The sequence below is a fragment of the Podarcis gaigeae genome (genome assembly GCF_964106915.1).
Source record: "Podarcis gaigeae genome assembly, chromosome: 5".
Classification (NCBI taxonomy): Eukaryota; Metazoa; Chordata; class Lepidosauria; order Squamata; family Lacertidae; genus Podarcis; species Podarcis gaigeae.
The window spans coordinates 32,559,470-32,587,234 of record NC_139681.1 but is presented as its reverse complement, the minus strand read 5'-3'; the positions used below and the strand labels follow the sequence as shown (position 1 = coordinate 32,587,234).

The window sequence follows — 27,765 nt, the reverse complement described above, 5'->3', positions numbered from 1 at the left end:
TCCCTTACATCCAAATGTTGGGACTGTACTCCATTTGGAACTATATAGTTTCAAGGGGACAGAAGACTCTTTTAGGTTTCGCCTCCATACACCACTCTCCCTTGCGGATCAGTCTGTGTACCCTGGTCCACAGTGTCTCACTTTCCATTGTTACTATAACTCGGATTGGTGGGAGCAAGTATGACAGTGCAAATAGTTGTGTCTCAAGTAACTGAGCCACACCATAAACTACAGGAGAAGCATTTGTGGGAACCCTAGACGTTCTAGGGCAGCCTTTCTCAATCTTGGGTCCCCAGCTGCTGTTGGACTACAACTCCCATCATCCCTAGCTAGCAGAACCAATGGTCAGGGATGATGGGAGTTGTAGCCCAACAACAGCTGGGGACCCAAGGTTGAGAAAGGCTGCTCTAGGGTTATTATCCTGGGAAAATGAAGCATGCACTGCTTACTTTCCTACATTGCAGGGGGTTGAAATAGAGGACTGTTTGGGTCCCTTCCAACTCTGCAATTCTATGATTCTATGATCTAAATCTTTGATTCTGTGATTTTAGATGTTGCATGTAGATGACCAAAATGCAGAACAGGAAAATAGGAAAATAGGATTATGAAATAATTGGCTTGGGAGACATTATTGACTCCTGCAGTAGTATATAAGTGGCCAGCTCTTGAAGCGGAATGATATTTCATTGAGTGTGGATGTAATAAACACCATGGCTTGTGTGTGTCTATATGAAGGTGTTGGTATATGAAGCAGGGGATTACATCTGATGGATATTTTTGAATGGGTGGAATTGTGCTCTCAAGTTGACATAGCTGTGTGTGTGTTTGACAGAGAGAGAGAGAGAGAGAGAGAGAGAGAGAGAGAGAGAGTTCACTTCACATTAAAGATATCATATTTTGACCTTTTCCAATTACAGCCTTCCACAGCCCACTAAGTCTTTGCCAAGGGATCGATTTCGAATTATTCAGACCTTTATCGACATAGTACCGAAAGGCCAGCAGATAGTTGAGGAGGTAAGCAAATTTGCATTGATTTGCAGATGGAGCCTTGGCAGTAAAGTCCACGACACCCATCCCCTGCTGCCCATGCCCTTCTCTTGACTCCCTTTCTCCCCCGCCCCATTTCTGCTGTCTGAGGTCATTGCCCGCAGCAGCTACTGATGTAGAACCAAACACGCCGTATCTCTTCAAGGCTAAGATGGTGTTATCGGGCGCCACTTGTTGTTCAGAAGTGATTGTCAAAGCTCTCTTCACAACAACTAGTCAAGGGTGTAGAACAGAGCTTTCCAAACTGTGTGTCGCACAAACACTCCACAAGCTCCTGGGGCTGGAAAGGGGTTAGCTTAACCTCCAGTTTGCTAGTAAAGCTGAATTACTGTGCTGCAAAATGATGCATGTCCAAAAAGCGTGTCACCAACATGAAAAGTTTGGGAAGCACACACTGGTTGCAGTGCTCCTTTAGCATTCTTTGCATAATGGTTAGTGTCGCAGGTTGATGATGGACTTTTTCTTTTAATCAGGTTGTACCTACCAGCACCATTTTGGGGGGGTTCTATACAAATGCATGGAATAGTAAAACAAATTTAATAAAACTTGGATTAAGAGAGCAGCATAGTCAAAACCAAAGCTGTTTATTCTCCCTGGTTCTCAACCCCCCAGTGAAGAAAGGCAATGCATCTATGCTGGAAACTTTTTGATTACCTGTGAACTTGATAAATTTGAAGGTTGTCCAGAAAGTGGCCGCAATTTTGAACTGTGCCGTTAAACTGGGGAGTGCCTTTCCAGGCGAAAAGACCAATGGGGGCCTGCACAAATGTAGCATGCAAGAGATTGAAGGGTACAGAGTCCTCTCTCTCTTGCGTAGATTGACATTTGGCTTTTGGCTTTCTCAGGTGGATTCCGCCATTTCCTTGTGTTCAGAAATGCATGACATGAAGGAAGCCATCTACGAGAATAAGAAGAAGCTGGAAGGGATTGGAGAAGATTATCGGATTCAGGTATCGGTCGGGCGGAGCCTCCTCCTTAAATTTTTAAGCATTTAATTTAATGATTGAATTAGTTTACTACTTAAAATATTGACCTTAAAATCTTGACCGATGGCATTATTAAGTTTCCTAAAGTGGCGTCCACAGCTGGGTTTGACCCATGTTATGATTATGCCTTTCTACGGGACATTGGGATATTTAACGTACATCTATCTAAGCTCACAACTGATGCTTCCTTGGAAGAAAGCCCATTTTTAAGAATTTGACTAAGACCCCATCTGTGTTATACATTAAAGCCGTCTCATACCACTTTAAGCAGCCATGGCTCCCTCAAAATAATTCTGGGAACTGTAGTTTGTTAAAAGTGCCAAGAGTTGTTAGGAAGCCCCTATTCCTCTCACAGCACTACAGTTCCCAGAGTTTCCTGGGAAGAGGGATTGATTGTTAAACCACTCTGGGGATTGTAGCTCTGTGAGGGGACTAGGGGTCTCCTAGGGATGCAGGTGGTGTTGTGGTTTAAACCACTGAGCCTCTTGGGCTTGCCGATCAGAGGATCGGCAGTTTGAATATACACGACAGTGGTGAGCTCCCGTTGCTCTGTCCCAGCTCCTGCCAACCTAGCAGTTTGAAAGCATGCCAGTGCAAGTAAATAAATAGGTACCACTGTGGCGGGAAGGTAAATGGCATTTCCATGCGCTCTGGTTTCTGTCACGGAGTTCTGTTGCGCCAGAAGCGATTCATGCTGGCCACATGACACGGCAAGCTGTCTGTGGACAAACGCTGGCTCCCTTGGTCTGAAAGCAAGATGAGCACCATAACCCCATAGTTACCTTTGAATGGATTTCACTGTCCAGGGGTTCTTTACCTTTACTTTTTTTTAGGGGTCTCCTAACAACTTTCAGGAGCTTTGGGGTATTGGCTTAGTTGTGTTGCTGCAACTCATTCTAGCTAGGAACTTACATTGGTATACAGGTGAAACTTGGAAAATTAGAATTTCGTGGAAAAGTTCATTTATTTCAGTAATTCAACTTAAAAGGTGAAACTAATATATGAGATAGACTCATGACATGCAAAGCAAGATATGTTAAGCTTTTATTTGTTATAATTGTGATATTATGGTGTACATGCACCTGTGACTTTGCAGAATATCTTAGCATCTTGCCTCCCTAGAATCATTAAAAATAAATATTACACTTAGGATTTTATGTAGTGCATTAAAAATCTTCCAAGGACTTCCAAAGGCCATAGAGTAGCATTCAGTAGCCCCATTCAGCATAACACATTTTATAGAAACTTACTTGCTCTCCAGTATATCTGAAGGAGCGTCTCCACCCCCATCGTTCTACCCGGACACTGAGGTCCAGCACCGAAGGCCTTCTGGCGGTTCCCTCACTGTGAGAAGACAAGTTACAGGGAACCAGGCAGAGGCCCTTCTCGGTAGTGGCACCCTCCCTGTGGAATGCCCTCCCACCAGATGTCAAAGAGAACAACAACTACCAGACTTTTAGAAGACATCTGAAGGCGGCCCTGTTTAGGGAGGCTTTTAATGTTTGATGTAGTACAGTATTTTAATATTTTTTTTGGAAGCCTCCCAGAGTGGCTGGGGAAGCCCAGCCAGATGGGCGGGGTATAAATAAATTATTATTATTATTATTATTATTATTATTATTATTATTATTATTTATTATTATTATTATTTCTCCCAAGCTTCATTAGACATTTTCTCGTTTTGCATACCAGTTCACTGTCAGTGTTATGTGTTTCCTCTTATTGGACCCACTGTTGGTAATTAGTGTGTACAGTTCTCAATAGTTCCGGGACTCGGCTCCATCTGTCCTTGCTGCTTCTTAGATTTTTGTTTCGTTTTTTGAGAATATGCACTCTCTGTTCCTGACATGCAGCTTTTTCCTAAAAGTTGACAAGAAATGTGAAAAAGGAAAGATGAGCACAGGGGATACACTGCTTCAATTTTCCTTTTGGGTGCCTCTCTCCCCTGCCCTCCCTGCACCCCCCACCCCCCGCATGCCTAAAGACATAAACAGGATAGACTATAAAATTCTTCAGGTGTAAATTATGGCTATAAACAAGGACAGTTTGTACTGAAAGTCAGAAAGCTTTCCAAATGTTTATTCAGGAAACCGGAAGGATATATTGTTTTTTCAAGAGAACACTTGCCGTTGAAGATAAAAGCGCTTGCTATTATTTGTTTTTTATCATCACATATGTAAAGGAGGATCCAGGCTTCGGGTGGTGCCAGGGCTCACACCAGAAGGGATTTATCTTCTGCGCCACCTCCTGCTTGGCTGAAGACTTACCTGCACTTGCAAGGAAACTGTCTTACACCGCTGGGCAATGTGTGTGTGGTGGCAGGGCTGAACTCTCATAAAAGCTTCCCATACATGAGGGTCTTTTTCTCTTGCCAGCTGTGCCATGCCTTTGTCTCTTTTCCTTCTCTTCCTTCCTTAGCAAGGGCTGTGTCTAACAAGCATGGAAGGTGCAAAGCAGGACTGGTGAGGATGTGGGCTGGGGGGCGGGGAAGGGGCTTGGCTGGGGAAGGGGTGTGGGATGAGGAGAATCTTGAGGGCCGGATACAAGTGTCTGGAGGGCCACATTTGGCTCCCACCCTGAGGTTCCTCATCACTGCCTTAATCCAGCTCTGTTAGCTGCAGTTAGTCTCCTCTGAAAAAAGCGCTATATGCAAGGCTGTGTAAGCAACTCTTGGTTTTTAATTTGTGCAAGGAAGGTGTGGCAGCTGCACCTCGGAAAAGAAGACTGAAGTAACGGTCCTTTAATTGTTAATGTTTCATCAATGTTTACTGTGCTTATTAATGATTTAATTTGTTGGAAGCTGCCCAGAGTGGCTGGAGGCATATAAATAACTTCTTCTTCTACTTGCAGCGTTCCAAAGCCCCAAGTCCTTTGATATTTGCCTTTATAGCAAGGTGCATTAGTAGGCACAATACAGTTAATTAGTTAGCATATAAATGAATTTTTAGAACATTATTCAGTTAAATACAAAGTTCATTCTCTTGATGATACTGAAAAGCTGTTGCCTAGTACTTTAATCAAGGGGTTGAGAACCCCCCTTTTTTAGCCTGAGAGTCTTAATTCCCTTCTAGTCATTGTTCTGGGGGCCACACTCACACAGCCCCCTCTGTCCTCCATCCAACTGAATCACCTGACATCCTGTCACCTGACGTAATGCTTCAAAGCATTATGGGAGTTCACGGATGCATTCTTGCCCATCAGAAACATGCAAAGGAGGGGCACGGTGGGGAAAGGGGATGTGGTCTGACAGGAATCCCAAGGAGCAGGCAGAGAGGCCATGTTCACCCCTCAGGTCTGAGGTTCTCCATCACTGCTCTAATCCACCCTCTGCAGACTGCTTGTGGCAGGACTACCCACCTGTCAGGGATTTGGCATGCTATGGTGTCAGGTGATACCACTTCAAAGGGGGAATCAGGAGTGTGATTTAAGCACATCCTTTGAATTCTTTTAAAAGGTGGCATGTGTAAGCCCTGCTTGCAGAGGAGCAACCTGGCTGGTGTGCCAAGCACTGACCCACTGCTTGAGGCAGCTACCTTACTGTGCCTCATGATAGGGCCCGGCTCTGAGACTCAGGTTTGAAGATCGCTAGGTGAACTTGGGCCAGACACTGTCTCATCACAACCTTATCTACCTCATAAGCGTGTTGCGAGGGGAAAAATGATGGGGAAGAACCACTCCATTTTGCGAATGGAGCTCTGGGGCAGCCATTTTGCGAAAGCAGCCCTGGATTTCCTGCCAGGGTGAATTTCAGTTTGACCTTTGCAGGATGCGGCTGGCGTATGTCTTCAGCGGCTCTGAGAAATAAGCCTTTGGACCCCGCTCTACATTTCAAACACAGGGACTGTTTATTTGAAGTTCAAACACAGCAACAGCTCTTCTTAAAACAATGGAAAAATTTCCTAGGGTTATGTTCTCATTGGACAAAATGTATCATGGAGGAAGAGCGATGTGTGTCTCTGTAAATCTATGTTTATAGTGTATACCATGCCTTTCCAGCTTGTAAATCTCTTGATTCCATCTCAAAAGCCGCTAATGGCTGCCTGCTATAGAGTGGCTAAATATCCCTCTCTTCGCCTCCCCTCTTCCCCAATCTGGAACTGCAAAAATGGGAGAGGTTCACGGGTACCTGGCAGGCCACAGTGGGTGGGCAGGCTACATTTGTCTTGATAAATCACATATAAATCTGATATCTGCACCATTCAGTCTTATTTCACTGAGAAAAGGCAAGAAGGGACCGTTTTGTTTAACAGGCTTGTATATAAGTTTACGCTAACAAAAAACATGGTATCGCTCACTCGACAAATGAATGTTAGAGGGCAACCATAAAGTGTGTCACAATTTTAAACTCTTGCCTCACCTTCACCCCACAGATAATTTGGGAGATTTTAATGTGGAGCGTGCCCAGTTATATCTCCTCTTTCCCCTTTAACAAATAGCTGCATATTTTCCATGCAGGAGAATGTTCAGTTCAGTCCTAAGCATGTTCCTTAATCTTTTTGATAAATGACTTGTGGCCGGATTTCTCTTAAGGGGGTTAACAAGTAAATATTAACAAAAGACAATTATGTAATGTTGCAGATTTCCAGTGGACCGCTTGCCAAATTCTTTCTCTCCCCACACCACACCTCCCCAAAACAGAATGTAGTCCCTTTATAAATAGAGTCAAATGTTAAAGTTCTACATTTTCCATATGGAGAGCCAGTATGGTTTAGTTTTGTAGTTGGACAGGGGAAATCAGTCAAATCCTCACTCAACCATGGAACTCCCTGGGTGATACATCAAAGTGTTGAAAACCAGTTATCGCCTAGCCCTACGTCCGGGTGAGGGCCTCCTGGAGAGACCCTCTTATTAGGATGTTCATTCTGCACCATCGAGCTTTTAGTGTGGTAGCACCTACGCTTTGGAATCCCCTCCCCATGAATGTTAACACAGCTTCTGTCTTCTTAAAGGTAAAGGTAAAGGGACCCCTGACCATTAGGTCCTGTCGTGGCCGACTCTGGGGTTGCGGCACTCATCTTGCTTTACTGGTCGAGGGAGCTGGCGTACGGCTTCCAGGTCATGTGGCCAGCATGACTAAGCCGCTTCTGGCGAACCAGAGCAGCGCACGGAAATGTCGTTTACCTTCCCGCCAGAGCGGTACCTATTTATCTACTTGCACTTTGATGTGCTTTTGAACTGCTAGATTGGCAGGAGCAGGGATCAATGGGAGCACACCCCGTCACGGGGATTCGAACCACCGACCTTCTGATCAGCAAGTCCTAGGTTCTGTGGTTTAACCCACAGCGCCACTCGTGTCCCTCTGTCTTCTTGGTGCCTACCAAATACAGTCCAACTTCAACAAGACTTTTAAGCTGAGATCTGTCCCAGTCTGCGTCTGTTTTGGAATTGCTTTTAAGATGTTTTTATTGTTTTGTCATTTGGTGTTTGCTGCCCAGGGCTCCTTTGGGAGGAAAGGTGGGATGCAAATTTAATAGCAACAACAACAACAGCAATGGCAAGTGCCTCTTATTAATATTACTATTTGTGTGTTTGCATTGTAGGGGAACAGCACCAAAGAGTATTTCCTCCAGAGGACGTTGCAGAGCCTTGAGCGCTACTTCTACTTGATAGCTTTCAACTATTACCTTCACGAACAGGTGAGTATTCTTCCCTGAGCTCCTAAACGATGCTGTGCATTTTTCCACCCTTGCCAGGTGTACCCAGTGATGGGGTGCAGACATCTTACATATGTCAGGGAAAGTGGAACTAGATGTTGCGGTGCCAAGGGGGGGGTAGGAACCGGACACCAAGCCTCTTTCTTCAGAGCCAAAAAAAGGCTCTCAGAGCAGCTTATGAAAGCCAGTTCCAATATGGTCCCTTGCCCCCTAAGACTTGCCATGTAAACACAGGAGGTAAATGAAATGGGAGGGAAGAGGGGAAGCAAGCTTGAAAATGAAACAAAAATATCCTTAAAAGCTGCAAGAGGCAAAAAACAAACAAAAAGCTTTTAAATCAGGCCAAAACTTCTCTTAAAAAAGCCCCATTTTCACTTTACAGCAAAAAGTAATGAGGCACACAGGGTCTCTGTTGGGAAGGGTGTTCCACAGCCTAGGCACCACAGCTGTGGGGTGGGGGAAGCCTGAGCAGACCCACATGGAAAGTGGGGGGTCCTTGCGAAATGCTGAATCCACATTGTTTAGTTCTACCCTTATAAACATTTCACTTGCATACAATGGAAACTGAACGTGAAGCCCAGAGAGACTGAAGTGAATGTTGAACCCTACCAGTCATCAAAAGTTTCTTTGCTGGCAAGCTCTTGTGCAGGCATAGGCAAACTCGGCCCTCCAGATGTTTTGGGACTATAACTCCCATCATCCCTAGCTAACAGGACCGGTGGTCAGGGATGATGGGAGCTGTAGTCCCAAAACATCTGGAGGGCTGAGTTTGCCTATGCCTGCTCTTGAGAGTCTGTGGTCAGATCAAATTGTAAAGGGAGATGGCTTGTGTTAGATAAACTTTTATTGTGCTAGCCAAAGGCCATGGCATCAAGTTGGCTGTTGTCAGTGTCACTGTCGTTCCCACTGCTCTTTACCGTTCACTCAGTGTCCACTATGATGAAAACATTACGAGCCCTGTAATAAAAGAAACCTTCAGCTCAGTCAAATCAAGCAAAACACCCTTGACAATTTGCCATGTTGGTTTACAGCAAGTGTTCCCCAGACTTGGGTCTCCAGCTGTTTTTGGACTACAAATCCCACCATCCCTAGTTAGCAACACCAGCGGTCAGGTTGAGAAACACTGGTTTACAGAAAAGGAAAGGGAGAAAAGGACAACTTTATATCCTGTTCTGCGACAGCAGATTTGGCCACCATGCCTTGTGTCTTCCATACCCAACAAGATGTTTACATAATTCTCTCTGCTGCTAAGATTATGGCCTCAACTAGCAGCATCTTCAGCCAATGCGTGTTATTCCATAAGGAGGAGAAAGTGTTTTTTGTGCCAACAGGATGCCATGTTTTCTAATGATTACTTGTGATGTGTGCAGTATGTTGATTTTCTTCTGACAGTGTCCCTGTCTGTCTTGTCTCCCTTTCCTGGACTGGAAGTACTCCCTTGCTTTTGCCCTAGATTTCAGCCGATGGATGTGCAGGCACTCTGAACTATACAGGCTTCAAGCCAACATGAACCTGTCGGAGCTTATGGTCACAGGGGAGCAGATAATTAAGGGGGCACGAGTGCTGGTGAGTCAACTATTTTGAGTTGCTGTTGTTGTTTTTATTATTATTATTATTAAATATATTTACCCTGATCAGCCTGCCTACACTGCCTGACTTTTGAACACCCTTCCTTGGAGCCGTCTTGGACAGCATCTCTGCATTTTATTACATTTCTGTAATAATAATTATGATTTATTACTACCACAACTACATTTATATCCCACTTTCCCTCTAAAGAGCTCAAGGTGCTGTACACAGTTCTCCTCCCCATTTTATCCTCACAACAACCCTGTAAGGCTGAGGCTGAGTGGGGATTTGAACCCTGGTCTCCCAGGTCATAGTCCAACACTCTAACCACTTTGCCACACTGGCTCCCACTTGTGGATGCAATTGTTCTCCTTGTTAAAGGGTTGGACTATATCCCCTTTCTCCCCCACCCCTACATGCTCAGCCTTCTTCCGAGGATGGAGTCAGGTTTTATGAAACGTAACAGCACGTTCTTCCAGGGATTTTGTTAAACTGAGTGTGTGCAGGCATGCCTGAGCACCAGCGGATATTGGGTGGCATTCAGTGCTAGCCCTACTCAGAGCAGCCCCATTGAAGTTAGTAGATGTGGCTAAGTTAGGTTCGTTAATTTCAGTGGGTCTGCTCCGGGTGAGATATAGTTGAATGCCACCCATTGGGCAGATTACCCTCCGTATCTGCGTATGCTTTGGGTGATTTCAGATCTGCATCGCATTAATGTGCTTTGGGGACCATTGTTGCTATTTCTGTAGGCCACCCTCCCCCAACCTGGTGCCCCCGGATGCTGTTGGGCTGCGCTGCTCCTCATCCCTGACCACAGGCCGTGTTGGCTGCAGCTGACAGGCTTCATCTGGAAAGGCACCATATTAGGTTTTTAGTTTAACTGGGATTTGGAAGGAGGTTGTTGGTGTAAGAGCTGCTGTCCTTCCCAGTATGATCTGGCTGAGGCAGGAAGTGTCTCTGGGAACCGCATGAGCAAAATGAATGTCCAGCTTTTCCTAGTTGTTTGCCGCAGCCTTTAGAGTTCTGCTTCTGCTGCAGGTGGTGGATGAAAGGTTTTCTCCAGATGTGCTCAGCACACTCAAGGAGATGAGCGTGGCCAACTTCCGGAGAGTCCCCAAGATGCCTGTGTATGGGATGGCACAGCCAAACACCAAGGTAATTGAACAATGCTGTGTAGTTTCTGAGAAGAGAGACTGAGATAGGGCCAAAGAGCTCTCGGATTAAAAACAGGCATTATTATTATTATTATTATTATTATTATTATTATTATTATTATTAAAATTCAAAACAGGAATTTGATCCTTAAAAAAATAAAATAAAAAGACAGTGGAGTTTCCAGATTTCCAACACCTGTGAAACCCAGTGAAGTTGTGGAAACAAAAGGAAGCTGACTGAGAGCCCTTGAGAAACAGTCACACAACTAACCAGTTGTAGGGTTGTTGCTTTTTAAATCTTTTTAAATGCAAGCATGATTGTAGTTACTCATTCTCTGACTGATTGATTGCTTTTCAGGTTTATACATTTCACTAATTTTGCAATCACTTTAACATTTCAAAACTTGACTTCCTTCCCCCTCTTTCTGCATTTCCTTAAACTTATTTTTAATATCTTCTGCATATCCAAATTGCTCATAATGTGCTCTTTTATCCATCTACTTTAAATGTATACTCTTATAAAACTGCAGGTCATTACAACAATCCTGCCAATGTTCTTATCTGCTTACAATTTAATCACTAAATATTCAATAAACCATTTCCATTCTTTTATAAAAAGTTTGTTATCTTGGTTTCTTATTCTTCCGGTAAGTTTCACCATTTCTGCATATTCCATAAGTTTTGTATCCATTCTTCCTTTGCTCGGACGTCTGCTTCTTTCCATTTTTCAGCGAGTAGCATTCTTGCTGCTGCAGTAGCATACATGAATAAGTTTCTATACAGTTTTGGTAGTTCTGTCCCTATAATTCCCAAAAGAAAATCTTCTGGCTTGTTTTTATTATTATTATTATTATTATTTTACAAACGTTATTTTAAACATCCTTTTCATTATATATCATTTCCCAGTAAGTGTTAACCTTACTACAAGACCACTATTACTCATTTTCTTCAGGCTATCGGGAATGTCTTGACCTACTTGACAGATGCGAAGAGGAAGTATTCCCACATCTTGTGGGTCAATCTTCGTGAAGATGTGGTCCTAGAAGGGAACGAGCAAACCTACACCATCCGGGAAGTGGGCAACCTGGAGCAGCAGATTACAGTGCCTGCAACGTCACCTGAACAGCTGGAGGTGAGAGCTCAGGCGCTTTTAACTTCTCTTTTTTCCTTCACCAGGCAAATATTGGGAAACTTTTGGGTTGATCTGGGGCAGTTAGCATTTCACAGCAGGCAGCACTCTGCAGGAATTAGAAAATAATGATAGTTCTCCTCTAGGCTGGCTTCTAAGGATGCCATGCAGTTAAAAAGTACCCGACAAGGAGATTCTTACTATCTGTTTACATTGGATGGCATGTTGCATCTTTCATTGTGGCTGTTGTTGTATTGGTGTGACAGGCTAACTGTTGCGCCCCACCACCCCAGGCCCCGGTTTTTAAACTCTTATGATGCAGGAGTGAACAAGGGGGACGCATCCATGGTGGCATTTTGATGCATCCAAGTAAATAATGTGTGCTCATCACAAAGGACATTTTTCAGCCTGTTGTCTTTTTCAGATTTAACCTTTACGTCTCCATATGGAGCTGATCGATCCTCTTTCTTAGAAATTATAGATGCCAGCCTTGCTTGTTCTCCCCCTGCATTATTTATCAGACAAACTGAGTTTGAAAGTATTATTGGCTCACTCCATTTATTTTTTTAATTTCCACCTTGGAGCACTTTGGAGCCTTAAATTGATCAGCTTTCTTTTTTTAAAATTGATTTTTATTGTTTCTCAAAGATTTAAACAAATTTATTTGCATACAATATGCCATTCTCTTGCATATTTCTTTTTGACTTCCCACCCTGGTGTTTTTGTTCATATCCTTGGTTGCTGCATTATGCTTATTATCAACTCCCCCTAACTCCATCTTATATTTTCCCCACCACCACTCATATCTCGAATCCTGCTCACGATTTAATATCGCCATAATACTTCAACAGTATAAAAAGGCCTCCACTTTTTCATAAAAACAGTTCATCATTTGGGTCCCTTAGTTTTGCAGTCAGTTTCTCCATTTCAGCATAATCTATTACTTTTATAAGCCATTCTTCTTGGGTTGGAATCTCTTCCTTCTTCCATTTCTGAGTATATAGAATTCTGGTTGCGGTTGTTGCATGCATAAAAAGATTAGCCAGCTTCTTCAGAGTCTCCATCCCAATTACCCCTAGCAACAAGGCTTTGGGTTTTTTTTGGGGGGGAGCACGAATTTAAACATCTTTTAAAATTCATTATTATTAATGGCACCTGCTTTCATAGACCTCATTCCTTTTTGTCAGATGCACGCAGTTACAAAAAGTAGGCACACAAGGATTGTGGGGAGGGGAATTGTACGTGAGTGAGGCCAGAGGGAAACGAAAAGTGATAATTGCATAGTTAACTGTGGTAATTCCTCATGAGCCTTTTCGTTTGTTGGTTTGGCCTCATTGCTTCCCTCCTTCAGAAACTCGAATCCGTTGTGAAGAATGACCTGCTGAAATCCCAGAAATGGCTTGAGGTCTATCTGGAACAGGAGAAGCAGATGAAAATGTTAAAGACATGCCTGACCATGCAGGAAGTCTTCAACCAGCACAAAAGCACCTGCCAGGGGTTGGTGTATAAACGGGTTCCAATCCCAGACTTCTGTGCTCCTAAGGAAAAGGTAAGCACCACACAGGGACCCCATATCTCCGCCCTCCCACCTTCTTCCACATGGGAAATTTTAAGATGGCTGATACTTAAGCAACCCTTCTCCCCACTTGCTAGTCTTCTACTGAATACAGTGGTACCTCGGGTTAAGTACTTAATTCGTTCCGGAGGTCTGTTCTTAACCTGAAACTATTATTAACCTGAGGTACCAGTTTAGCTAATGGGGCCTCGCGCCGCCGGAGCACGATTTCTGTTCTCATCCTGAAGCAAAGTTCATAACCCGAGGTACTATTTCTGGGTTAGCGGAGTCTGTAACCTGAAGTGTATGTAACCTGAAGCGTATGTAACCTGAACCGTATGTAACCTGAGGTACCACTGTAGTCCAGCCTTTTGTGGGTGCCTTTCTTTTTTGGGTGTGTGGGGGCAGGGAAGTGAAGCCTCTTGTGGAAATATAATTGCACAGCTGCACATAATGTTTTGTCCTAAAACCATTTGTTCAGCTAGACAAAAACCAGGAGCCATTATTCCCTCCCCCTTCCCCCCGTCCACTTGATTTTGCAATAGGGATGCCCCCAGGGATTTTGTCTAGTCTTCGTGTTTTTAAGTAAACAGACCTGATTTGTGCTTCATGAAATGCAGTTGTCCTGTGGTTTTTTGCACTTCTCCAAATTATGTGATACAGTTCACATGACTCAACTAAAGTCTCGGGTTGCTCAGCCCCTGGATGGGGGCGAGCCCGCCCCCCACAATAAACCCTGTGTACGCTTCCTTAAAAGAGGCATTGGAATATGCATTAAAAAAGGTAAAGGGACCCCTGACCATTAGGTCCAGTCGTGGCCAACTCTGGGGTTGCAGCACTCATCTCGCTTTATTGGCCGTGGGAGCCAGCGTACAGCTTCCGAGTCATGTGGCCAGCATGACTAAGCTGCTTCTGGCGAACCAGAGCAGCGCACGGAAACGCCGTTTTCCTTCTCACCGGAGTGGTACCTATTTATCTACTTGTACTTTGACGTGCTTTCAAACTGTTAGTTAGGTGCTATTTAGAATCCCTTTGCAGCAACTTAGTGTGATTAAAATCTGGTCTGTTTGTAGTGGATTTGCCTCATCAGGGCATTGCTGCCACCTAAAGGCCGTATGAGGGACAGAACATACATTTGGCACATGCCGTGAGTACAGTACTGAGCACGTGTGAAAATCACACAAACACACACCTGAGAAAGACTAGACTGCTCACAAATGCCCTTTGTGTGCCACCTTTAGGACTTTGACCAGCTGCTGGAAGCCATGAAGGGTGCTCTGGCTGAAGACTCCCGCACAGCCTTTGTGTTCAATTGCCACAGTGGCAGAGGAAGAACCACCACAGCCATGGTCATTGCTGTCCTCACCCTCTGGCATTTCAACGTATGTACTAATTTGGAGACCTGTCCCACTTTGTGAGGGGTCTGGGATTCTGCAGGGAGGGGTACCTGATATTATGGGCAAAATCCTTCCTGAAATGTGTGCAGTGCCCAGGGTTTAAATCTTCTTGGCTTCTGCAGAACAATTTTAAGGACTAGTCTTAAGTTTCAACTTTTTTAACATATACAATCAAGATACAATAATATATTTTCTCTTATTTTTGTTGACTTCCCACCCCGTTTTTCTTGGAGTTGTTGTTTCTCCCCTTCCGCTGCACCCTATTTTCTATCTATTAAATCAAAACCACAATATTATAATCTAATTACACCTGTTGCTCACAGCTCAAATCCTGCTCGTGAGTTCATCGTACTATAATATTTCTTTAAGTAGTCTGAAAAAGGCATCCATTCTTCCTTAAAACACTCATCATTAGATTCTCTTAATTTTACTATTATTTTCCCCTAGTTTTTCATAGTCCATTATCTTGCTTATCCATTTTTCTTTCGTGGGAACTTCTTGCTTCCACTTCTGCACATAAAGAATCCTAGCTGCTGTTGTTACATACATAAACCACTTTAATATTTTTTTAAGGAATTTTCTTAACCTATGCAAGATACATAAATAGAAATAATGGATAAAGGATACATTTTAAAAAGAATGATAGCTTTTCTAAAACATAGAAAGTGAAAAGTACCAGAATTCTACAATATTCACAGTTCCTTGTGTCTTACATGGCATATTACTAACTTCATAAGCAGCCATATATTGCAGTTAGTAATAATTCTGTGATACTGTTGTTTATCTCCTGTGTTGCTCAATAATCAAACCTAAGACTCCTCTTCTTGGTGCTTCAGGGAATCCCTGAGATGGTTGAAGATGAAATTGTGAGCGTGCCTGATGCCAAGTACACCAAAGGAGAGTTTGAGGTGCGTATCTTCCACTTTTAAAATTAGGCGACAGAATATTCTTAAGGTAATGTTTCTGAAAGGGCAGCCTTAACCACCACAAATAAATAAATCAGCACTATCACCACAAACACATCTGAGTGCACAGGTGATCTTCCATTTTGCTCGGTTGCTGCTGACATCAGTTTCTGCCACATCTCTCCCACCGCCTCTGCAGTAACTGAATTCCGGGGATCCCCCCATATTTTCAAAAAGGGGGCCGCCCCGCTCCCAAAATGTGGTGAACCTCAAAAGGACACACCAGGACAAAGATGTTTAGCCATGCCATATCCTTTTGAGTATTGCCAGGAACCTGGCAAGGTGAAGCAACTTTGGCCCATGTGTCCCTTTGATGATCGCCAGAGCACCTTCCCGGAAGGCGCACAGGCGATCTTTGCCAGGGACGTGCAGGGCGAAGCATCTTCACCTGAACATCCTTTTCAAAAAAGTAAGGTGGCTGGCAGTGGATGGGCCTGGCTGGATTGGGTGGGGGGCGTCACACATGTGACATTATTCATGCGCGTGCGCCCCCCCAATATTGAACGCAACTCAGCACCGCTGCCTTAGTTTGCAGCTCAGAAAAGAAAGGGACAAAAACAAAATATTGAGGAACAGAAACTTTTGTCAGTGCTGATGTGAATCTGGCATGATCCACATCTTCCATGCTGTTGGGTGGGTTTGTACCGCCATACCCAGCAAGTCAGTAAGACATTTTTGCAGGCTGGTCACTTTTGTGGGCTTATTTGCAAGGCTGCTTTAAAGGGATCTAAAGAGTCGGAACTAAGTGTGACGTGTTGATTCCTGTGAACATTCTTGAGACTGGCATTTGCACTTGTCAGAAGGTACTTTTGTGTCCCTTATGTGATGTTTTTGCAAAACTAGTAGGGAACGGAATGCCAGAAACGGGGGGCAAACTATTTCCCTCTTTATTTCCCCCAGAAGAAAATTTCAGTGGCTTAACATTTGCTCTTTGTGAAAGAGAACGTTCCAGGTGGGAAGGTTTCATGTTAAGCTGGGCCCTTGCTTTTGTCTGCCAGGTGGTCATGAAGGTGGTTCAGATGTTGCCGGAGGGACACCGAATGAAGAAGGAAGTAGATATGGCACTGGATACCGTGAGTGAGACGATGACACCCATGCACTATCACTTGAGGGAAATCATCATATGCACCTACAGACAGGTAAGCCTAGCAAACGCGTACCATGGATGTTGCTTTGAATTTCCGCACGCCTTTGGTGGCTCCCTCTGTTCTTTGCCGTTTCACTCTGCTGTTAAGCCAGACATAGATCTGTTGTCAATTAGTTTCAGTAGGCAGGGCTGGACATGCAAATGGAATGGCGGGAGGAGTACAACAGGGAGAGGACAGAGACATCAAGAAGCAAAGGGTGTTTGCTGTCTGTTCAGTTTAGATAGAGATCAACTGCTGACCTCAGGAGCTGAGTGGACAAGTCAATGGGGAACGGGCTGCAGTTTTGCTTGGAAATGGTTTGCCTGCAGTTTCAGAAAGCTCGTCTTTGACTGATCCACATGTTGTTATAGCTGGGGCAGGGAGGGTCTGGCCTCCTGCTGCAGAACCTTCTGCCGAGCTTGTGTTCAGGACTATAAGAAATTCTGTGGCCTTTATCAGTTATAAGCATTAAGCAAGCTTACATAATTTCTCATATTTAGCTTAGTATATTCTCCAGGTGATACTTTGCTTTGTCTCTCTTGGCTTTTGTAGTCATGGGAAAGAGGGCAAGGAGTTCTCTTATCTACCCAGAAGCTATTCTTCCTTGTAAGATACATGCCCTGATTTGCATTGTCTATTAAAAGGACATCAAAGCCTGCCAGTTTCTACCAGAGCTGCTGGTTGGTTACAGCAATCCTGTGCACCAGCGCTAGTGCTCACCATCATACTGCTATCAAACACCCACCCACCCACAAACATATGCACGTCCTCTGCAACAATATATCTGGAAAGGCACTTTTTGCGTACAAGTTTTTGTGAGGCTTTCTTTGCATGATATTTCATGGATTGCAAAGGAGCTTTTTTTAAACAAAACAGAAACATGCTATCACATAAGTAACTGAATTGTAATTTTGTGCTAATATATAGAGAACACTGATTCCAGCACCACCGCCTCCCTGGAGTCATTGAAGCCTGAGACACTCTGACACCAGTTAAAGAATGCTGAACAATGTGGGTCACTGTTTGCAAACATGACACCAGTCCCATGACAGCTTAACCTGTGTGGAAGCTGTTTGCAGTTGTTGATATACTGAGCAACGGTAGTATATATTAGCTGAATAACTAGCCTTCAGGTCACAGAGTTCATTATTTACCAAAAGCCAACAGAGGGCAGCCGAGTGCCTTTGGATTTTCTGATAATATGTATAGATGCTGTTCTGAAATCTGCAAAAATCCAAACAAAAATAATAGGAAGGGTCGCATACCACTTTAGAAAGCTCAAGATACTGAGTCAGTGTGACAGTCATTTTCCTTCCAGTTTAGAGATGGCTCACATCTCCGTGTTTACTGCTTGATGCCCTGCATGTGTGAATGACCCATTGTGCATGAAATTATTTTTATTTTACTCCATTATTACTTACTTCACATATGTAAACACTGCAGAGGGAAATTTTATGTCGTCTCAGAACGCAATCCCAAATGCAGTTCTTTTTTTCCAACAGGCTTCATGGTTATTCTGCCTCCTGTAGTGAAATAAACATACATGCATATAGGAATCGGATCCAAGATCTAGCTTAGGAAGCCAATGTTCGGAGCATTCAATGCCCAGACCCAACACACAGCTTCAAGCTGTTTGCATATAGGGTGGTTTCTGCTAGTCATTAAAAGAGACCTTGTGCAGTATTGCAGACACAGAACTGAGCCTGTGTGTCTTTTTTTTTTCTTTTTCACTGGCTTGTCTTTTCCCCCATTACCCTGTCTGGAAAAACCTGTTTGACTTCCCTGCTATCAAAAGCCCAGCAGTTCAAGATGAATGAAATTTGGCTTTCCTGCCTCAGCCGCAAAGCTCTAGGGGAACTGTGGTTCTTGACAGATGTGGGCTAGTTTAGAGATCACATTGACTTCCGCTAGTGTGCCTAAGGTTTATGAGAAGCAAGAGCCCATAGCTGGCAGGGGGATGAAAAGGGCCTTAAATGTGGAGGTAGGTGATCTAGGTCCTGTTGAAGACCTTGTTGCTTTGATACTTACCCTCTATCTTTCCTTCAGTTAATAAAAATGAAATCCAGCATCCTAACTAATATTTATCCCTGAATACAGCTCTTCTCCCTTTTACAGCTGTGGGCCTTTGTCATCATGTGAAGTTTTTGGGTGTTCTTAGTGAGTGGAAAATCCCACTAGATGGCAGGTTTCAACAGCCAAGCACTCTCAAAGGCTACAGACACAGCATTATTGCATGACATAGTGAAAACAACAAAACCTTAATTTTCAAACCACATTATCAGGGTGTGTTTTAAAATCTCACTGTCAATCTTGTGTGTGCGTGTGCTTTTCTTTAAAAAGCAAACAAACTGTTTTAATATCTCCATATTCTGGATTGTGAACATTTTTTAAAAACCAACAACAACACATTTGTTCATAGAGAGCTGGTGGAGGATTTCCCCTTTTGGTAGCACAGTCTATGCAAGACTTACTAAAACTAGCAATGAATCTGATCCTTGCGTGTGCTGGGCTGCGTGCAGGCATTTCCTCACCTAGCAAATGGTTTGTACTTTGATTTCTAATCAACTATTGGAAAGGAGGGAAAAGGTGGCTGAAATAGACTTCTCGTTGCCTAATCCTGAGCAAATATTTAGTATTGTCAGAGCTGGCAACAGCAGCCAATAGTCTACTAGTGTGTGGGTAGCACACATCCCCTAAATTAGGATATCTATTGTGCAGTCCTGGGTATGCAGAGGACTCTGTATACAGAGGATTTCCCCTGAGCTATGGTCTCTTCTTTCTGACATGTGCAGAGTCCAGTTTGGAGAACAATATGTGTAATCGTGTCTCAACTCCCAAATTGCGCTTGTGAAATTGGGGTTAATTTAATTCATGCATGACTAATATTTTATCAATGATCTCTGTGGCCAAAAGCACTAAAAGTCTGTAATGCATAATTAACATGTCAAATAGGTGGAAATGCCACAAAGATGCAAAAATGGCTTTAATTTTTTTTATTTTATTTTTTGCTAGGAAAAAATACCAACACCATGTCTGTTAACCATTCCTGGCAATAATGCCATTACAGTGTGACACTCTGAATAATAATAATAATAATAATAATAATAATAATAATAATAATAATAACAATAACAATAACAATAACACTTTATTTATACCCTGCCCATCTGGCTGGGTTTCCCCAGCCACTCTGGGCAGCTTCCAACCAAATATTAAAAATAATACATCATCAGACATTAAAAACTTCCCTAAACAGTTGTTAAATAGTTGTTTATTGCCTTGACATCTGCTGGGAGAGAATTCCACAGGGCAGGCGCCACTACCGAGAAGGCCCTCTGCCTGATTCCCTCTAACTTTGCTTCTCACAGTGAGGGAACTGCCAGAAGGCCCTCGGCGCTGGATCTCAGTGTCCGGGCTGGATGATGGGGGTGGACACGCTCCTTAAGGTATACAGGACTGAGGCAGTTTACGTCTTTAAAGGCCAGCGCCATCGTAGGAAGGGCAGTTTCACAGATTTACAGATAAATCAGCCGTGGCAACGGAAAGAAACCTTCACGTTAAAAGGCATACTCATGAATAGCCGATGGGCAGGAAAAATAATAGGGAGGCTATCACTTTCCAGTGCTGTTTGTGAGCTCCCAGAATTACCACTACCGATGAAGTAGGTAGGCTGGATCCAGCTAAGGCATTATCCCCTAGAATACAAAGGGAACAGGGCACCAGGAGACAGAGTCTTTTTTTACATATGAAAGTCCTTGGTATGGTTAGTAACACTTAACAGTTGTTTAAAAAATGGGTTTTAAAACAGCCTACCCCCTCCCTCTCGGATTTATAATCTTCATGAGGGCATATCTTTCAATACACACTTTTTTAGACCCAGGTTTTCCTTCTTTGCTGCCGCACTGATGCTGGGAGCACTGGTGCCTTTTAAGTTTTTCAGGTTTTCCTGGTTGGTATAAAAGGTAAATACAGAGCCGTGGGACATAAGCAGGTAGTCTTCTCCTCCACCTCGTGAAAAGAGTCCTCTTTCCAGTGACCTCGAATCAACCCTACACCACGTGGTGTTTTTGGAAAAAAGGAAAGCAGAAACATTTCAGAAATAACAAGCATACTTAAAAAATAAAAAAAGAAATCCTGGTCAGGATTGCAGAGATCACCTCATGCCGAGTGTTTCAGCAGTGCTTGCAGCCTGCAACGGGAAACAGAAAATTATCTCCTTCCCCAGCTCCTGTAACTCTTCAGTTACAGACTGTGTTATCACAGTCTGTTAGTCTCTCCTAGATTTTCCAGTGTGGCTGTGATATGGCCTTCTGTTAGAGGTACCAGTAGCATTATTTATATGGGTTGGGGATCTATGGCCCTCCAGATGTTGTTGGACTCCAACTCCCATCAGCCCCAGCCAGCATGGCCAGTGGTCAGGGATGATGCGTGTGTTGTCTCAAGCAACATCTGGTGAGACTGGTGATAATATGAAAGAAAGATTTTTATTCTTTCTCCTTCGGCTTTTCTTAGGACTAAAATGTCAAGATGTGCTGATGTTTTGCTTTGTTTTTTAATTTACAAATTTAAAAAGTGCGTATTAAAAGAGTGCGTATTTGGACTGTATTAATGCATAGCTAATCTGCGCTAAGTGATCCTGAGTATGCACTTTTTTTTGCTTTGCTGGATCAGAGCAAGGCCAATCTAGGTCAGCAACCAGCCAGCACTAAGCAATTCACCAGGAATTTGGCCAGTGAGCCATGAACTATCTTGGCAGTGACAGAATTGCTGCTAATAGAATAAGGGTTATTGGCAGGCTATAAAGTGAATAAGGAAGCAACAATTATATATATATCACTCAAGAAGAAAACTCAAGAATATCACTCAAGAAGAAAACAATGGCATGGCCCTCCTTCCTTATATCAAGGGCACTACAGATAAAATTAGCAAAATCCTCCATAAACACAATATCAAAACAGCCTTTTGCACCAACCAAAAAATAGCCAATATCCTCAGAAACCCCAAGGATAAAATCCAGTTGGAAAACCAAGGGATCTATGAAATACCCTGCAAAGTCTGCCCAGCCACGTACATTGGACAAACAAACAGACGAATAAATGCACGTATCGCAGAACACAAGAATGCCGTCAAAAAAGAAGAAAAAACTTCCTCTCTTTTCCAACACATGAAAGAAACAGGACACGAAATTAATTTTGCAGATTCCAAATTGCTCTTTAACACGGAACATCACCACAAGAGAATAATCATGGAAGCCATCGAGATAGAGAAACACCCTCACAACATGAACAAGCGTGACGACACATCCCGCTTGCCAGACATCTGGAAATTAGCCCTCCCCACAAAAACTGACACCAGATCCAGAGGCACACAGAACGCCAACACCAATCAACCACACCAGACCCAAACCCAGACCCTCTCCACAGATGAATTACTGACACCATCCAGTAGCCAATCCATGGTGGCACCTCCGGATGCTGCACCCCCCTGCAATCCCTACACAGATCTGGCTGACACAAGCCACAAAACCACAGCTCGCCCCTATACACGAAGCCAAGCCAAAGCACAACTAAGTGCAATACAGCCATCTTCTCAGGAAAACTCTTCACAAAGTTCAAGAGGTCAAGACACAAAGACTTTAGCAACTAATCCACACCTAATGACCCACCTAAGTGGTACTCAGGATATCACTCAAGAAATCACTCAAGGTATCTCTCAAGTAATTAAGGAACAAAAGAAGAAAAGGCACACTAGCCTGGGAACTTCCTCTCTGCCCAGAACATTGGAGGCTAGACACCACACCCCCTCTACAGTATTTATAGGAACTCAAACATTGAGATCCCGCTCTGTTCCAGTAACAAGAAGCCGAAAGCACCAGCCTGAAGATGACGAGTGAGACCTCGTCGAAACGTCGCCTAGACACCCCAACTTTTACACGGGAAGACACCCGAGGACACCAAAACCTGCATATATATATATATATATATATATATATATATATGCATTAGTGTAACAACAAATTAAAGAAAGACAAAGTTGATTTCCTGCTATAATTGGAAATCATGGCCAATACGATATTTTGAAATTAAAATATCAAATAAAATGGACAGTCTATATGCAAATGACTATGAATCGCTTTATATGGAATTTGGTACTCTGATTAAACAGTGGAGAAAATGGACTCTTCTTTTCAAGAAGAAACTCTATGGATAAAATGGTTTTGTGTGTGGCCAAGTCTAAGGGAATTGTCACTTAACAAGGGCTCCCTTGGAAGTTCATATGCTACACCAATGCTCATTTTTTTTTGGGGGGGGGGTATCTTAGAATTGCTTCTGTCACATGGAAAGCCCTTGATGCACCTTCTGGTGAGTGAAGAACGGAAGCAATAAGGCAACTTTTACTCATTACCTTAAGATTATTACGGGCTAGAAATCAAAATGAATATTAACTGGGATGTTATGAATCCAGCGCCAAGGATTCAACCTCATGTGTAGCCTCCATCCCAAAATTTATAGATTGCTGCTCTTGGCTACATCCAGTAGTCCATTTTTAGGCCACAGCTGTGATGACAGTATTCCAAGGTCAGGGAATTTTTAAATTCCACATCATATATGTAATAGACAAGATTGGTCTCCCAGTGAATCTGCAATTGTTCTAGTAGAGGGGGACTTGTATGTAGGGCTGCTCTAAATATTCTCTTGTTGTCATTTTCAGTCAAAAAATACTGCTTCTGGGTGGCAGTGTGTGCAGAAATATTTCCCAGGGAAAACAAATTTTTGCATTTGAGAATATTCACCATTTATTCTCATCCTGTTCACCAATGCTTTAGCATTTTGTCTCTCTCTAGATACTGATTCTTTCTCCTTCTGAGTTTAACACAGAAGAGACCATGTCACGATGGAGTGACATGTGAGGGCATCACAGACCTGTTACTGCTCAGTTGGAGTTGGCTGTGATGATATCACTGAAGTAAAGCCAGTTGAGGAAGAAAAGATAGTGTAAATCAGCGGTGGGAAACCTTTTACTTTCAGAGGGCCACGCTGCTTTCTGAGTAACCTTCTGGGGGCCAGATGCAAGTGGTGGAAATTGCCAGAGGCAAAAGGGGGCAAAAGGAATGAATGTAAAATTAAGGTTTATACAGAAGGGTAGTTTCTACACACGTCCTTCATTCCGGCAAGCAGGATTCAAAGATAACATTCCAGCCAGACAACATCACTCAAGGAGGATGCAAAGCAGGGCCAGGAGGAGGTGTGGCTGGGGAGAAGGGGGCGTGGCTTGTGGAGTGTCCCAAGGGCCAGGTGGGAGGGGCTTGGGGGCGCTTTTGGCCCCTGAATCTGAAGTTTGACTTCCCCGATGTAAATGAACTAGGTGAACCTTTTTGACAACTGTTGCTGGGAAATAGTTGAGAGCTGTGTGCTTTTTGGAGGAAAAGGTTTCTGAAATGCTCTCTGTTCACCCCTGCTTTGGATGTTTCTGTAAGCATTTTAAGCCTCCGTTCGATACTTAACATGACAAGAAGCGATGTGGTCCTTTGAGACTTAATGTGGTTTATTATGTACAAATGTGGAAATGTTTAACATCTGCCCAGTACGAAATCAGGGGAGGCGTTGCTCCAATCAGGCTGCTTTGGGTTGTCTTTGCACTCTTCAACTGCTGCTGTTTTCACCCCAAGGATCAAGCAAAGCTACTCTGAGGCCTGGAATGTGTGGGGTTGTTGTGTGTTTTTTTTTAGCACAGCAGTGGTTTTTCTTTTCTGTACTAAATGGTTTCCAGGTGACAGGGGAGAATGCCGTGCCCCTGGGTCTCTCCTAAAACACTGGTGGATTTTAAAGGTCTCCCCACACCCCACCCCACTTTGTTTTTAACGCAAGTTCAGGTGCCTTTTAAAACCACGTGCCAAAATTCCAAAAGAGCAGCCTTCGAGCCTTGCCACCGTATTGGCACAAAGCTCCCTTTCTCCAGCCCAGTGAGGTCAGCAAAAGGTCAGCAGGGAAATGGGCCTTTGGCTGCTAACTTGCTTTCAAATATTCATCCAAAGCAGTTGTTATCTCTGCCATTCTCTTGCTAAAACCGGCTCTTGCTCAAAGGTTCAGTCTCCATCAAGGTCCTCCCAGCTTTCTTCGTGACTTGTACCAGCGACCTGATCACAGCCAGATGTGGCCCCTTCAACCTTGCCTGCCACATTAGAAACAATGACGCTTTACCCCTCCTCTTTTCTTGTCTCATGCAAACTGCTGCAGATTTCCTTGGAGAATATTCCCGGTTCGTCATAACCTGTTTGCAAGTCTCTATGTCAATTTCTTTCTTTCGATGCATGCTTGTTCATTCCTTCCAAGTAAACCTCATGGTTCACAGGCCACGATGCCTAAACGGCGGTTGTGTGACTTTTTGCAGGCATTGCCCACGCCATCAAAACTTGCAAAGGGAGGGAGAGAAATAAATTGTTGCATATGGCGTTCATCTATGTGAACGTTGGATTTTTATTGTGAAACAAGCCTTCCAAAAAGCTGCTAGTAAGAAAACTTTGCAATAAAATGCAGGCTACTTCTTCCACCCATATTAGGTTCATATTGCCTGCTTTTGTGTGGCAAGAACAATATTTGCCACACAGAGTTGCAAGAGGTGTTTGGTTAGGCACTAGGTGTGTCTTTGGCAGGAGAACAGCTTCTGTTGAATAGGCTCCTTATCAGATGAGCACGATTTCCAGGTCGCGTGTGAATTTGGATTAGCTTACTTCATCTTGTCCGGATTGTTTTTGTTATTGCCAGGGTAATGGAACTGCTGTGTTTTTGTCCAGCAGCTTTACTCCAATCCCTAGCATTTGAATGAAGGCATTAAAAGGTACCCCACGCAGGTAGGTTACGACATGTTCCTCCCTGCGGATCCTAAATGGCACATCTTACCTGCCAGTGCTGTACCCTGCAGGCTTTCCGGAAACAGCTTGAAGTCTTAACTTTCTTTACAAGCTTTTTTTTGAAAGAGAGGGCTGAGTTGGTGGGTTTGTTTCCTACTGTTGTGCTAGAGGCTAAATCTCAGTAATCTTGTGTCGACTGCTTCTTTTGTTTTTATATATTACTGTTAACAAGTTTGTTTTTTTCTTTGTTATTGTTCACCACATTGTGAGCAGTTTCCTCGAGGTTGACTGGTAGTGCCTATGCATGTTTTAAAACCCAGGGGACTTAATTGGAAGAAGAAGGAAGAAGAGTTTGGATTTGATATCCTGCTAATTTATCACTACCCTGAGGAGTCTCAAAGCGGCTAACAATCACCTTTCCCTTCCTCCCCCACAACAACCACTCTGTGAGGTGAGTGAGGCTGAGAGACTTCAAAGAAGTGTGACTAACCCAAGGTCACCCAGCAGCTGTGTGTGGAGGAGCGGGGAAGCGAACTCGGTTCACCAGATTATGAGTCCACCGTTCTTAACCACTATACCATGCTGGCTCCAGTGGGGGTATTGGAGGGGGGAAAGTGTGTCATATGTGTTTCTAAAAGAAACATATTAAATAGATTTCTTTCTTTCTTTAATCCCACTGTCCCAGCAAGAAAATGTTGTAATAGTATTGGAATACTCAGATACTGTAGGTGAAGAGAAGAAACTCAACTTAAGGACAAGTTTACACAGAGTCTACAAATGAGCATTCAAGCCTCCTGTAAGCCATATAGCTCTGTGCAGATGGCTAATGTTTTCTCAGTGACCAATCTGTCACTTCAATTTCCGAGTCAACACCTGGTGGCTTCTTTGACTTGGATCAGCAGAGGAGAATAAGGATGTTGCAGCTATTGTCTTCTTTGCGATCCAAGAAGAAGCTGGAGGGAGGCTGAGCAACCAGTGGCACTGGCAAAGAGTTGGCTGGGGGCATCGTCAACTGACTGTGGCAGCTGTCATATTTGGTAGCTATTGCAGCCACCTGAAGGCTTCTCAATGCGCATGGGCTCATTCATGGATTCCTCTGTGAACCGGGCAACGGATTTTAGCAGTTGTATTTATTCCGAGCACTATGCAGGGAAACTGGGCTGTCACAGAGCTTATAATGTGTAGCTGGATAATAACTTAAGTGGTAGATTTAGACAGAGAAGTGGATTTGCGGTGGCTTCTAGGATATTTTTTTTAGGATGTGGGTTTCTTCGGGTTTTTTAAAGTAGTGTCCTAAAAATAAAGCTCTAACGGCTTTCTGCATGTTCTATTCAGTTACATAGGACAGAGATGAATAACTGGTCTCTATGGCAGTGGTCTGCCACCCAATCCTGATCTTAAATTGCTATTGATGGCAAACCTCCTGCCTGGTTTGATTGAGCAATTGATCAGCATCATAGTTTGAATGCCTCCTATTGTGCATGCCTGTAAATTAGGTTGCAATGTCATTTTTTCGGTGCCCCCCCTTTTATCCCTGCTGAGTTGGACTTCCACATCAGGCAAGTTTCCTAAGTTCTAACTAGGAGGGATTCATCCACCCCCCCCCAAAGAAAAAGCCTTCTGCCACACACCAGGACAGACAGGCATAATTAAACGAGAGTTTCTCATTGACATCTGTGTATAACTCTCTGGGAGGATGAAACTGAAACATAATTTGTACATTAATGTCATCTGCTTCCTGTCAGCTTCGATCTCAATTTATATGTAGTCCTCTGACTTTTCCGTTCAAGAAAATGACAAATTGGACTTGAGCTCTTTGAATACAGGATACGCTTTATTTATGTAACTTATTTAAAATTCGCTCACATTTTATAAAATGGGGAGCTGATGTAAGTGAGAAGTACATATAAACCCCATGTGGCTTTTATTTAATTTGGTTCCATTTTGATGCAAGAAAGGTTGGGTTAACGTAACCACCCATATTTCAGTCAAGCCACAGGCAAAATTTGGGCTGTGGAGGGGGCTTGTTCATACCCTCCTCACCTAGGAATTGTCTACATGGGGGGCTGCCTTATCCTTTCGAGAATCTCTGCTGTGGAACTGTAAAGCTCAAAAGAGAACTGGCAGGCTAGCTGGTGAAACCTTGTGCGTTTGATAGGCTTAAACTACCGGTAGTTTAATGGTGAGATGAAGGCAAGTCAGGAAGTACTGGTAGAATTATAGTTAATCTACAAGAGTTTATGATTCTCAGCAAATGAACAGTCTTCCCTCTGCCCTGCAAATTAAGTAGTAGATTCCCTGGTGTAGCTTAAGGTGCTGATTTCTACATGT

At 43.5% G+C, this 27,765-nt stretch overlaps 1 protein-coding gene across 5 annotated transcripts in view; it reads left to right on the top strand.

Annotated features, from left to right (window-relative positions):
- PALD1 (phosphatase domain containing paladin 1) overlaps positions 1-27,765 on the top strand; it is a 109,303-nt gene that overhangs the window by 57,536 nt on the left and 24,002 nt on the right. For all 5 annotated transcript variants that reach the window (XM_083740689.1, XM_083740690.1, XM_083740688.1 and 2 more), the window contains exons 9-18: positions 918-1,014; positions 1,893-1,997; positions 7,574-7,669; positions 9,119-9,253; positions 10,295-10,411; positions 11,363-11,542; positions 12,891-13,088; positions 14,336-14,476; positions 15,328-15,399; positions 16,455-16,595. In XM_083740689.1, coding sequence (XP_083596815.1) covers positions 918-1,014; positions 1,893-1,997; positions 7,574-7,669; positions 9,119-9,253; positions 10,295-10,411; positions 11,363-11,542; positions 12,891-13,088; positions 14,336-14,476; positions 15,328-15,399; positions 16,455-16,595 — 1,282 coding nt within the window. The remainder of the gene's footprint in view (positions 1-917; positions 1,015-1,892; positions 1,998-7,573; positions 7,670-9,118; positions 9,254-10,294; positions 10,412-11,362; positions 11,543-12,890; positions 13,089-14,335; positions 14,477-15,327; positions 15,400-16,454; positions 16,596-27,765) is intronic.